The sequence below is a fragment of the Gorilla gorilla genome, chromosome 5, assembly GCF_029281585.2.
Source record: "Gorilla gorilla gorilla isolate KB3781 chromosome 5, NHGRI_mGorGor1-v2.1_pri, whole genome shotgun sequence".
Classification (NCBI taxonomy): Eukaryota; Metazoa; Chordata; class Mammalia; order Primates; family Hominidae; genus Gorilla; species Gorilla gorilla.
The window spans coordinates 145273108-145287351 of NC_073229.2; the positions used below are offsets into that span (position 1 = coordinate 145273108).

Sequence of the window (14244 nt, forward strand, 5' to 3'; positions counted from 1 at the left end):
GTTAGAGTTAGAATGATTTTAATGGTTGATTTATATTTAGATACAAGGAAAGAATAAAAAACAGTATCTACAATTAGAAAAACTTATTGAAATAAACTCATGACTAAAAATGAATAATGTAATATATTTGTGTATTATCTTTCATATACTCATTGTGAGTTAAGATATAAAAAATAGACATTCACATATTGTATTAATCTTACCGGTGCAGAGACGTCTATTTAAATAAGACAAATCATAGTGTTAGCCATTTAAAATAATTTAGAAATGTATTCTCCTTTATATTTTCAAGTTCAGTACAAGTAAAATATATCACTAAGGAAAATGCATAACAAATAAGAGTAGAATGCTTATCAGTATGAAATAACCAATCTATCTCTTCAATGAACCATGTAAAGACTTCATTTCAAACAAAGAATTATAAATTGATATGGGTATCAAAAGCAACTCCTAAAAAACAATTATGTCCAAGGACAACAGTTTTCCTACCACTTGCCATGGTAAATAGTATCATTGTTCTTCCACATGTAAAAGAAGCAGTTGTGGTTTTATCCATTTTCCTTTACATGTACAGACATAAAGAATGGAAGAAATACTGTCTTTTCCTTGTCTTACGGGCTTTCTGCAGCTAGTCAAAATATTATTTACACTATTACTTCTCCTTTCCAAATTCACTGGAAAAAATATTTAAATTACCTGAATAAAGGAGATGTAAGTTGGGACTTTTTTTTTTTTTTTGAGACAGAGTCTCACTCTGTGGCCAGGCTGGAGTACAGTGGCACGTTCTTGGCTCACTGCAACCTCCGCCTCCCGGGTTCAAGCGATTCTCCTGCCTCAGCCTCCCAAGTAGCAGGGACTACAGGCACACCACTGCACCCAGCTAATTTCAGTATTGTTAGCAGAGACGAGGTTTCACCATTTTGGCCAGGATGGTCTCGATCTATTGACCTCATGATCCGCCCACCTCAGACTCCCAAAGTGCTGGGATTACAGGCATGAGCCACCGCACCTGGTCAGGACTAACTCTTAAACGTGAATAAGAACTAAAAGTAAGCTAGATCTGATTCTATAATAACCTTACAAAACAACAAATTTACAAAAATGAATTCACAAATTGAGCTCATACCTACTTAAATATATCGTTATAGTTCTCAGTATTTACAATATGTATATTCACAAAGTAAATGTTGTTACAGACACAGAAAAACATCAAGCCCCCCTGCTGTGTTTAAAAATAAATAAAACCTAAATTTAAACCGTGTGTCTCATGATCTATGTGCTCTGCAGTCTAATGTTCCGCATGTCTCTCAGCAGCACTGTTCGGTAGTTTTGCTCCAAAATTTCCATGTATTCAAAATAATCACTCACTCGAAACCCATGCAGTGCTTCTTCCTGCCAAAAATTACAAAGGGAAAATTATTTACTTGGGTAAGACACACAATTCCAAGTTAATGAATTTTAAATAATTGATATACCATTTATTTTCAGCTATAGATGGAGGTGGGCTGTTTATGTTGCCAGTAAATGTGTCATTGCTTTTTATTTAGTGAGCTGTGCATATATATGACAGGAAGAAACTATATGTCCCCCTTAAATAAAGTTTTCTATTTTCAAAACCAAAAATGATTTACAGCTACCAAAAAAACAAAAGCAGATAAGGAAATCTTCCTAATTTTAAATATAGTATCATGTTATACAATGATTGTTCAAATTTGTAATTAGTAAAGACCCTAAAACTTATCTACCAAAGGATACTATAATAGTGCAAGAAATATCTGTCGTATAAGCTACTGTCCATAAAACCTCCAAGAATCTGCAATTACTAATGTTGGTACTATGCACATCTATACTAATTTGGAATTTAATGGTTAGTATTCCAAACGAGACACTCAAGAATAAACAGTAAGAACACCCGTTTAACGGTTTAGAGTCTTTTAGGGAATTTTATGACCATTCCTTTTAGTACCTCCAAATACTATCTACGCAGTACCTACACTCAAGGCAAAACGAAATATGCAGAAGAAAAGTCATCTTTGATTCAGTGTAATTAATATTTATAATGTTAGGAGTTTCAGAGGTTACAAAAACTTTGGAAAATTCATGCCTTTCAGGAGTTTATAGTTTAAAGGCAAGAATTACTATAAGAAGAAGAAGAAAAAAGCAACCCAAAAGAATAAAAGACAATGCATATCATATACTAGATACTGTGCTAGAGGCAGTTTATAGAGAAGAAACCTCAATATAGAAATAGCTAGGAAAACATTACACAATCTCGATGAGAACAGATGTTTTTAAAGGCTTCAGATATCACTTGTCACTTATGGTTAGTAACCATTCACAGCTTGCATATAACTTGGGGTAACTTTATTCTTATTTTGCCATCATTACCAAAAATCTACATAGTTTGAGGGAAAGGTTAGTCGGCACATTCTAAAAAATTAACGACTTATCTACAAGGCTGATATTACAGCTGAAGAAATGAAATGGTGTTGTTATATACTTAATACCATTAAGGCTAGAACAAATACCTTCCAACCTAAGTATCTGAGCTCTAACCTCAAGATAATTGTGAAATTATTTCAATCCTTCTTTCACTTCTTCACTCATTCATTCTCTTATTATACGTAAGGTTCTTGATTAGCACAGAAGACACGAAGATCAGTGAGAAGAGCCCTGCCCTAAAATGTTGACAACTGAGGTGTATAGCATGTCTCTGATTTTATGAATAAGTAACTGAGTCAAAGGGAATATTTTTATCCTATGAATAGCAGAAATACTGGGTCTTTGTAAATTCCTGTCCCATTAAAAATATTTCACTTTTTTCTTTGGGGAAAAAATAGGATCAGAGTAAGAACAATCCTACTGTTCAAGAACTCATTTTAAACAGTTATTGTTATAGTCGTGGAACAATTATGAATTTATCCATTCATTTCATTCAAATTATGTGTGACGTGGCTTTAACTACCTCTTCACTAAAACTATACCTAAGATGGGGAGGGATTATAGTAATGTCTTATTCTAACCAGAGACTAAAGATCCAATGGCAGAACTGTTTCAGGACATATTATTTTCAAAGGAATACTTATTGTTCATTAAATATGAATTATAATAGGAGATGACAGCACTTGAACAAAGCTCTAATAATTCATTTCTGGGCAAAAAATAAGCAATATCTATTTAACATCTTTTAATTATTGTTTCACTTTAATAAAAACCACCTAGGGACAGCCACAGTTATAACTCAATTTAAATATATTTTTTCCTCAGAATGTATTTTTTGAAATCATGGTTTCCATTTTAAACATTAATTGTAAATGCCCTGATAACTACACCAAAGAGATACCCATAAAAATGACACATAAGGCTATTAACGTCTTATTTCATAAGAGAAAAATTTTAATACACATTTAAAAAGGAGTGTTTTCAAATGATATAGTTCATTATTGAAAATTTGTAGGCAATTTTAGCTCTGAATAAAATTCCAAAATATCTACATTTTACATTTTGTCTTCAAAGTAGAACATTTTTTCATCTTATCCTAAATGTTCTCTAATGGCCTTTTTAGTGGATAACTTTTACTTGTAATTATGACTATTTAGACTGCTAGCTTATCGTTCAAGTTGTAACAGACTAATTCCTCAGACTAGCGCTTCATTATCATTTCATTTATAGACCAAAGTATATCAAGCTCTATATAAAATATAAATGCCTCGATTATTTAAGTAGCAGACGCATTAATTACATAAGGTAATAACAACACTATTCCACTTTATATTAACAGCATAGTATTTGCTCAAGAAATTTTTTTTAATAGATTACTACTAGAATGATTTAAGTTTTAGTTAGGAAGTTCATTTTGAGCTTATTGCATTTCGTTTGTTGTATCTAATGCTAATCAACTGGTATGTTTTTAATAATTTGCTGCCTTCATTAATTCTGAGTTTCAAATGTTGAATCATCCAAAAGTATTAAAAATTCCCATTCTAAACCACAACGTTGGATGTATTCAGTATTATATAATATGGTAAATATGTAGTTTCCCTCTCTCCTTTGTGTACAGAAGTCCAGTTTCAAATTTCAAATATGCATTCATCTGTTTTCTTTTAACTACTGAGAGCATTTGGTTTGGGACCACTGAATCTAGGACATTGATTAAAATATCAGACTAGTCAATGAAAAACAACTTGATATAGTAAAAGGAACACGGGATTTGGATTCAGACCAAATGAAAGGGTTTGAATTCTCCTATGTTAGTTACTAGATGTATGAACTTGGGTAAGTTTATTGACTCTAAGCCTCAATTTTTCATGTGTTAAATGTAGACAATAATATCATGTGATTGTTCTCTGGATTAAATATTCTGAAATCTGAACTTCTTACCATAGATTAGAGTATCTTATATGATTTGGTCCCTGTCTCATCTCTTACCTTTCTCATTCCTTCACCTTGTTCTGATCACAGTGGTCTTCTTGACACTCTCTAAGTGAGCCAGCTCATTCCGACCTCTGAGATCTTGCACTTGCCTTTATTCCTATTTAAGCAGGCTTTTGCCTAGGAATTCTTTGTATGACTTTTTCTCTGCTTCATTCAGGTAGTTGTTTACCCCATCAAGGGTGGTCTTGCCTGGCCTCTTTATCTAACTGGCACCTTAGACTCCTCCATGTTTGATTTCCTTATTAGAAATAGAATAAGGTCTACAATACTTAAGATATTACGTATTTGTTCATTTATTTGCCTTCCAGGAGAATTTAAGATCAATGTGGGCAGAGTAGTTGGTTCACAGTTGTTCCGCAATAAATAGTTGAATAAGTCCATGAGTGAATGAGCAATACCTGTAAAGCTCTTTGCCCAGTGTGTGGCATACAATAAGCACTCAAGATATTCATAGTGGTCATAAATAATGAGAACACATTTTTATTAATGATGGTCTTTGAAGTGGCTTGCCTACATTTTCTTGATCACACTACAGACATATGTTAGGCATGGGTGGGTCTATCATGGATTACTGACTCCAGTCTCTGCTCCTCAACCCCTTGCCAGGAATATAAGGGAGCCATTTATCTAAAATATTAGGATGTTACTGGCTTTTCTTGCAACTTCAAAAATGTGTTTATTTTGAAAAGAAAGCTATACCAATATCTTGAAAAGTTATTTGTATTAGTTGATGTTTGCAAAAATACTGAAGATACTAATTTTTAGCAGAAATTTGTTTAGAACTCCTGCAAGCCATGTGAGCTTAAAATCTGAATTGAAGATAAGGCCTTTTGCAGTAGTAAACAGATAAAAAGCACAAAAAGATCAAGTGTGCTAACATGGTATACCCTGGTTTATGAATTCAGGACCAAGTTTAGATATTCTCTGATATATTCTTTCCCAAATATTTAATTATTAATGCCCTTGCAAAATGATGATTTTTAAAATATAATAGCTCTTTATAAATTACAGAGAAAAAAGGGTAAGGTAAGTTACTTTGAGTGGGTTAAACTGGAAGAGTTGAGTTTTATTAATAACATTATGAGACATATAGAATAAAAAATTACCACAAAAGGTATAGAACTTAACATACACTTAACAAAAGTTAAAGACTTGCATTAATATCAAATCTCATATAGAAAACTCTTGAGAGAAGGAGGATTTATGAATATAGTTCTGCTCTTTACCCTTACTAGAGATAATCTTTTTGTGTGTTGTGTCTTACATATATATACATATATATACACATATATATACACATATATACACATATATACACATATATACACATATATATACACATATATATACACATATATATACACACATATATACACATATATATATACACACACACACACACACACACATATATATATATATATATATATATATATATATATATATATATATATATATTCTTCTTGATCAAACTGATAGAAACATAACAACCGGTAAGCAATGTTTCTTCCACTATGTTCCTTCTGGGGTGTTCAGTAAAATTAGAAACTCCTGGATGCAGTCCCTTAAATTTTCGAATCCTTGGCATTGCCATTGGCATTCTGGATTCTGATTTATCAACCAACTCCAAAGGTCACAGTTTTATGTATTTTAAAGGTTTTCAAGCTACTTAAGATTTTCTACTACAATCTGACAACTCATGCTTCTGCCAAATAAATTCTGATTTAACAGGTCTGGGAAGGAATCTAAATACATTAATTTTCATAAGTACCCTAAGTGATTCTTAGGACCAGGGAGTTTATATAGTGTTTGTAATTCTGGATAGAATGTGAAGTTCTTACAGATTCAGGACATAGTAGTATGTGGTTCCTGAAGATTTAAACTCAGCTGAAGGGTACTTGGAAATATGTGATTGTACCAGAGACTTGACTTAGTCTTGGCTAGGTTAATGAGGGAATAGGTCCTGATCAGAAACAGTATAAGAGGGTATTTCTGACCAAGGTGTGAAGGTAATGTCATTGACAGGTATTACTATTATATGATATCTTAAGAAGTCTCAGGAGCTGGAGAAAAATGGGAGCAAAAGTACACCAAAGTGTAGGTATGCACTCAGAAAATTCTGTTTCCTTTGCTTGTATTCTCTACATATCTTCTTCTGTTAACAAAGAAATAAGAAGAATCTAGTAGAGGGATGTAGCAACTTAATAACCGCTAAGTTTTTTTAAGTACTTACTATGTTCCAGATAATGGTCTAAAAGTATTTTACAAATATCATCTCATTTAATTCTTCAACAACCCTATGTGATGAAGAAACAAGCATAAAAGTATAAGCAATGTACTCGAGCTCACACAGTGAGTGGCAAAGTTAGAATTTGAAACCAGATAGAATCAAGTAATATAAGGACAATGCAGAAAACGTATCTGCAAAACACAGCTGACACTGTACTGAATACCTTTAAAATATTTGCTCAGATGGTGAACTGTTTTAAATATTATGTATACTTTTATCTTATAAAAGCTTAGTATTCAATCAGATTTTCTCAGTCCGATCTTCATTTCTCACCCTGTCAACATTCTCTGGTAATAGCAGCTGCAATAGCACCAACAAAAAATCCCTCTTGACAATTTACTGATTGAGTTGAAATTAATCTGATTTTTTCATAATTATAAATTGATTTTGTTACACTATGCAAGATTTAGTTGATGCATTTTAATTAAGTATTTTAAGGCTTCACAGCCTGATTTTCACAGAAAGGCAATCTTTTTCTAGGCTGGTATTTCAGTGAAGTTTGTCCCCAGGTTGAATTCACAAACTAAAGCCAAGATTGCTGACAGCCTATTAGCATGTTAGAGAAGAATACAACACAGCTCACTAAAACACTAGGACATCCACATATGAACTACCATTAAACTGTCACTAAACCTGTTTGTGTGTGTGTATGCGCGCTACAGATGAGTTGAAAGAATATCCCAGTTGCTGGGATGTTACAGAATATTTACTTTGTTGGATGTTTTTCCCCTTGGAAATATCTACAGACTTTCTGAACCATCATCTGTCACAGATAAGAATGTTTAGAATTCCGGGCCCAAGGACTGAGCTTTCTTCAGCATATCTTCAGAGGCTGCCTTCTAGCTCGGCACTAATCCATTAATCACCACAGCATGAAAATGATGCACTTAACTGCTCTAATATCCAGCCCACATTCTTCTTGTGTCTAAAAGGATACTGTGAAACAATCAGACAATGTTTTGTTGATATCAACTTATACCCAAGGCGTTCATCTAATCTTTCGGTGGTCTAATCTGAAGAGGAAAAATAAGTTTTTCTTTCCCCCATAAACCAGTTCTGCCTATTAGTGTTCACACCACCTTCTGATCCAAGAAATTCCAACTTATCTTTTTAATATATTGATTTGGAATCATGAAGAGCTCTTCAGTGAGCTATTAGAAATGTAGGCAATAAGTCTATATCCTCAATTACCTGATTTAAAATCTTGAGCCTAAACCAAAGTGACTACAAATGGACTGATATTTTCCTGATACTGAATATTGCACACAGATTTTTATTTCTAAAACAATGCTTTTATCATGTCATTTTATCTCAATACATGAAATTTAAATCAGGAAAAGAATTGTGTATCTTCAGTTCCTCAATACAACTGATAATAACTGAAAGTATAACATATTTGTGGTTTTCAATATTTTGAAAATGAATTCTGTTAGGCCCGATTATTTGAACTCATTTATAACAGTCAGATGCTTGATCTATTTATTTTTATATACTTATTCAATTTCTTCTTAAAAATAGTTTTATGATAAAAGAAGTATGAGCTCATTCCTCAAATATAAAATAAAGCCCACATAAATATATACAACAAAAAGTAGAAGTATCTTGTTTTACTTTATCTTCATTCTTCTTGGAAGCAATCATTATTAAATATGTAGAGCGAGGGGATAATGTGATTAAGTAATCTATACAAGAATATTATTATGGCTGTGGTATGCAGTTACATGGGGAATTTTTTTTTTTTTTTTTTTTTTTTGAGACAGGGTCTTGTTCTGTAGCCCAGGCTGGAGTGCAGTGGTACAATCATGGCCCACTGCAGCCTCGACCTCCTGGGCTCAATTGATCCTCCCACCTCAGCCTCCTCAGTAGCTGGGACTATAGGTGTGTGCCACCACACCTAGCTAATTTTTGTACTTTTTTTTTGGTAGAGATGGGGTTTTGCCATGTTGCCCAGGCTGGTCTCAAACCCCTGAGTTCAAGCTATCCACTCGCCTTGACCTCCCAAGATATGGGGATTACAGGTGTGAGCCACTGCACCTGGCCTATATAAAGAATTATTGATAAGTCTTTTTTCCCTCTGTACAAATCTGAGATTTTGAATAGGAAAGTGTAAAACATAATTTCCAAGGTTCAATCTCTATAGCTTCAGTTGAATGAAGAATTCTTAAATCATGTGAGTATTTTTGACAGGAGATGTTTCTAGGGTAGGCAAAATAAAATCAGTTCATTAATCAATACTTCATTATTGGTTATTATATGAATAAGTGAAAAATGCTGCACATATATACTTCACAGACAAGAGACCATTTCAGGGCCAAATGGAGTAGTTAAAGGGATATGTAAATACATATTTAAATAAACTATACCAGAGTTTATCTCACAAGAAAAATGAGTGCCCATTGAAAGAGAACAGTGAATTTTGACACCTACCCACTGAAAATAAAACAACAAAAAAAGTAAAGTTATGGTATCTATCAAAAAAAATTTTTCCTAATCTCTCAGATAAATGAAAACAACAAGGGTAAAAAGTAAGGTTAGTTCTAGGACACATGCTAAAATTAATTCCTTGCCTACATGTTCTTAGTTTGGATTTAAACCAACGCTATTCAAATTTTAGTAATTTAACAGAGGCTTAGGTCATAATCTCCTCTCCCCATTTAATCCTTTAGTTTTAAACTGACAGCATTATGCTGAAAACACAATGGAGAATGGTTTGGGACACATTTAAAGAGGTTAATATTTGCAAACTCTATTATAATTTTTCCCTCAAATAGTCAAAAGAGAGATGAAACTGTAAATCAACATTAATCAAATTTAAAGATGATGCTTTTGATAGGAAGAAAAATAAGTGGTAGGCACTTAATGAATTTAGTAATGTTTGTTATTTGATGTGAATAAAACAAAGTTTATTCATCTTTCCCATTTATTTATTTACATTATTTACTTACACAATCAACAAATATGTATTGAATACCTATTATCTACCAGGTATTGTTTGATATATTGTTGAAAATACATCAGTAAATGAAACAGACCAAGTCACAGTCCTTATAGAGCTTACACATTTTACCAGGGAAGACAGACAAAAACACATATAAAATAATTTCAGATGGTGATAAAAACTGTGAGAAAAACTAAAGTAGGATAAGATGTTAGAGAATTATGGGTTGGGGGATACAGACAGATAAGAGTACAGGAAAATTTCAGACTCTGAAATTCCTATAACTGACCACTATAGATGATGAAAACGTCCCTTACTGAAAATGAACCTACATTTTGTATTCAACATAATTTCAATTTGCTTAACACTTCCTGTATTCCAAATCACCTCTTAGAGAGCATTCTTTTATTTTTCTATCTTAGTTTTTCCCCTACATGTGCAATCATTTTTTTCAGCATACTTTTTCATTAAGACTGTTTCTAATCTAGTGATATACATCGAAAGTTTAAAACCTTTTGAATTCTGAATTGATGAAATAAAAATGATAATTTGGCAATCTTAAATGATCAATGGTATTTATTTAAAGAAAAATATCGTTAAATGGAAAATAACCCTGGCAGGTATTTAATGGTAAATAATACAATTAATTTACATAGAAACTGTTTGTTGACCCAGAGAAAGCCTAGCAAATGATGAATGTTGTTTTTAGTGTATACGTGTGTATGTGTTCCTGTGGGATGGCAAAGGTAGTAGGGATAAGGAAACATTTTAAGTTCAAAGATTCTGTCCCCCAGGCTGGAGTGCAGTGGTGCGATCTCGGCTCACTGCAAGCTCCGCCTCCTGGGTTCACGCCATTCTCCTGCCTCAGCCTCCTGAGTAGCTGGGACTACAGGCGCCCGCCAACACACCCAGCTAATTTTTTGTATTTTTAGTAGAGACGGGGTTTCACCGTGTTAGCCAGGATGGTCTCGATCTCCTGACCTTGTGATCCGCCCGTCTCGGCCTCCCAAAGTGCTGGGATTACAGGCGTGAGCCACTGTGCCCAGCCAAGTTCAAAGATTCTTAACTGTAAACAAATAGCTAGATTTCCACCAAAAAATGAACACTGGGATGTATTTATATCTCACGTACTTTCTAAAGTCCCCAACTTCCAAAATGACATTATTGTAATTGAGAAAGTAACTATATCTTTTTTAAAAATAGCACCACATTTGGTGATAACTTTTTAAAATGAGTGCTATGATAAAATAATCTTTCATGAAAATCTTTTATAAAAATGGAAGTTTAGAAAAATATAAAAATATGAAAGCATAGGAAATTAATACATTAAATATATTTAAAAAGTATCAAACCAATAAATTAAACTTTTATTGACCAAATAGCCCATAGGAATATTTTTACAATATTTCTTTTTTGGCATAGCATGTGGGTTACAAAGTGTCGGATCCAGACAGCTTATTTCATATTCCAGTTCCACTTTAGGTATACGGTTTGGGGCAACTTAACTCTGTGCCTCAGTTTACTCATCTCTAAAATGGGGATGATAATAGTATCTACCTCTCACCATTGGTTTTTAGGATTAAATGAATGCCTAGAAAAAGTATCTAATATTAAGCAACCAAAGTTAGCTATTAACTCAACATTTTCCTCTCCATATAAACATACTTACTTTTAGGAAAACTTGCAGATCTTGAGTCTGAGTGTGCTGTAGAATGTCTTGCTGTAAATGTTTGAATACAGCTATACAGATATACACTTGATAATCAGGACCAAGGAAAACACAAGTAGCAATATAATGGCAGATTTCTATCCAATCTAAGTAATTCCAAAAACACTGGGTTATCCATTGCAGGCAAATCTTTAAAAAAAACAAAGTAGTAAGTTCATTAAAAAATTTATAAAACCACATTTGACTTTTAAAAAACATTAACCAATAACTCATACAAAACCAGTGAAAAGCTTAGTGCTTAATCAAAATACAAAGACAGTCTTCATAGATGCCTAAAAAGGATGCTTCTCCTATTTGCTTCAGTTGTGAAAAAAACTTTCATGGCGTTGGAATTCAGGCCTTAAGGGTAACTGATAGTGGTCACACTCCTCATATACCTATTACTCAATGCCTTCTTTATTCTTATCGTGCTCCTCTTACCCAAAACACCAATCTGCTCTCTACAGATAACAAATGCTAAGAGACTATTTTAATTCAGAGATGGGAGGTTTTTTTTTCTATACTACCTACAACCACAGATGTATAATTATGCAGCTGACAGATTGCTAAATGTTACATTAATGCAAATGGACTCTTCCTGAATCAGAAAACAATTTAAACCTAACAGAATTACATAACATAAAATCTGGGAGCTAATGCAGAGAATATTTTAAAAATGAGACTTTTACAAAAGGAATTTTTTTTCCTGTTTATTTTTTGAATAACATTTGTTCAGATTATAAAAGCAATGCGTGCCCACTGTGGAAAACAGGAAAGTTTAAGAAAAAACAATAGCAATGACACAGAGATTATAAATACTGGAAACATTTTGATACATCAATGTTATGGGTAAAGTTGAGCCCCACTCAAAAGATATGTCAAAGCCCTAACCCCCAGAACCTCATAATACAACTTTATTCGAAAATAGGGTCTTTACAGACGTAATCAGGTTAAAATGAGGTCATTACGGTGAGCCCTAATCCAATACGACTGGTGTCTTTACAGGAAGGGGAAATACAGTCACAAAGACAGGCAGACAAAACGAAAACAATGAAAAGACACAAATGGAGAACACCATATGAAGAAGCAATATGTATCTGCAAGCTAAGATTCTAAAGGCTGCTAGAAACCAGGAGAGAGGTAACAGTTCTTTCCTTAGCAACTATGGAGTGAACATAGCCTTGTTAACACTTTGATTATGTCCTTTTGGCTCCAGAACTGTGAGAAAATAAATTTCTGTTGTTTTTAGCCACCAAGTTCATGGTACTTTGTTACTATAGTCATAAGAAACAAACACAATTACTTTCCAATATTTTCATTTTCATTTATGATTTACAAATTACTTTACCTTCGACAAAAGATTCCCCTTATTGAATATCTCTTCTCCTTCAGTTTTATGTTTTTTTTTTTTTTTGGAGATGTGGGGAGGAAAAGGGAAAAGATTTAATGGCTTATCTCAATTTGTCATAGGTATAGAGGACACAGATATACAAAATTTCCTTTTGTTGTCTATCATTTTGTTTTTCTAAAAATATATTCTTGAAAAGGTTCTGAAAGTTGTTTTTTATATCCTTGATTCAAACTTTTGGCATGCTGATCCTGCTTTTAACTGACTTGAACAAACTAACACGTATTAGTTTGCTAGAACCACAGGCAGGGGGGCTTAAACAATAAAAAATTATTTTCTCACTATTCTGGAGAAATCCAGGATCAAGCTATTGGCAGGGCTGGTTTCTTCTGAAGCCTCTCTGAGGCTTATAGATGGTTGTCTTTCCCTGTGTCTTCACATGGACTTCCCTTAGTACATGTCTGTGTCCCAATTTCCGCTTTAATAAAGACACTTGTGATATTGGATTACGGTCCAACTTAATGACCTCATTTTAAGTTAATTACTTCTTTAAAGGCCCTATTCAAATATAGTCACATTCTGAAGTAGTGGGGTTAGGACTTCAACAGGTGAGTTTTGAACAGACACAATTCAGCCTATACCAGAGGGTATTATTGAATTTTTGTTTTCCAGACATTATTAGTCATATCAATTATTAACCTTTAAATAAGGCTATTAATTCTGTTCTCAGGTGTAAGAGTTTCCTTTACAACTATAATGTTCCCCTCCTGTTAAGTTCCAAAATCTTTCCAAAGAGCCCATAAGTTTTAACTCAATATTAAATTAGAATATATCTATGAATAACCAATATTTGTCAACAGGCAGTATATATTAAATTCTCCTTGGTCCTACTTTACTGTTTACTTGGAATTAATAGGATGCATCTCCCAAATTGCAACATGGAGGATAGGGTGGCATGCAGAGTACATTACTAAATCTCCATTGCCCAGACCCCAATAAATTCCTGTAATATGGCTCTAGTGGACTGAGGAAGAAGTATCTCCTGCTCCCTCTCGACTAGGCAGACTGAAGCAGTCAGTAGTACTTTGACTAGAAGCAATAATTCCTTAATTGCCTGTTGCCCTGCTGCTAAGATTCTCTCTCTGTTCTTTGCTACAGCTATTAATGCCAATCAACTTAAGGCCATACTGTGTTAATGAAAATCTAGAGTCTCTGGATGGATAACAAAGGAGAAACAATTCGAGAATGAAAATAAATACAAACAATCTCCACAGCTAGAGAAAACAGTTCCCACTCAATTGTTAGTTTCAGGAGTGAATGGGAAGTTGATAAAGATGTGGGGTCTCAGCTTCTGTCCACCATATACATTGGTTAAAGGAAAGTCACCCTAGAATCTTCAACAGTTCATTATTATACATAGTTTCTAATGCAGTTATAATTTTTTGGCATGTATATACATTCAAGCATTGTTTCCTGTACATTGTATTTTTCTTCATTAAATGGATATAATACCTATGTTTTTCCAT

General features: G+C 33.4%; 1 protein-coding gene across 1 annotated transcript in view; it reads right to left on the reverse strand.

The window, feature by feature from the left end:
- Positions 1-14244, reverse strand: part of TBC1D32 (TBC1 domain family member 32) — a 249792-nt gene continuing 235548 nt past the window's right edge. The window contains exons 33-34 of the mRNA XM_004044609.4: positions 11332-11520; positions 1-1392 (exon numbers count right to left, since the gene is read on the reverse strand). Coding sequence (XP_004044657.2) covers positions 1273-1392; positions 11332-11520 — 309 coding nt within the window. The 3' untranslated portion in view covers positions 1-1272. The remainder of the gene's footprint in view (positions 1393-11331; positions 11521-14244) is intronic.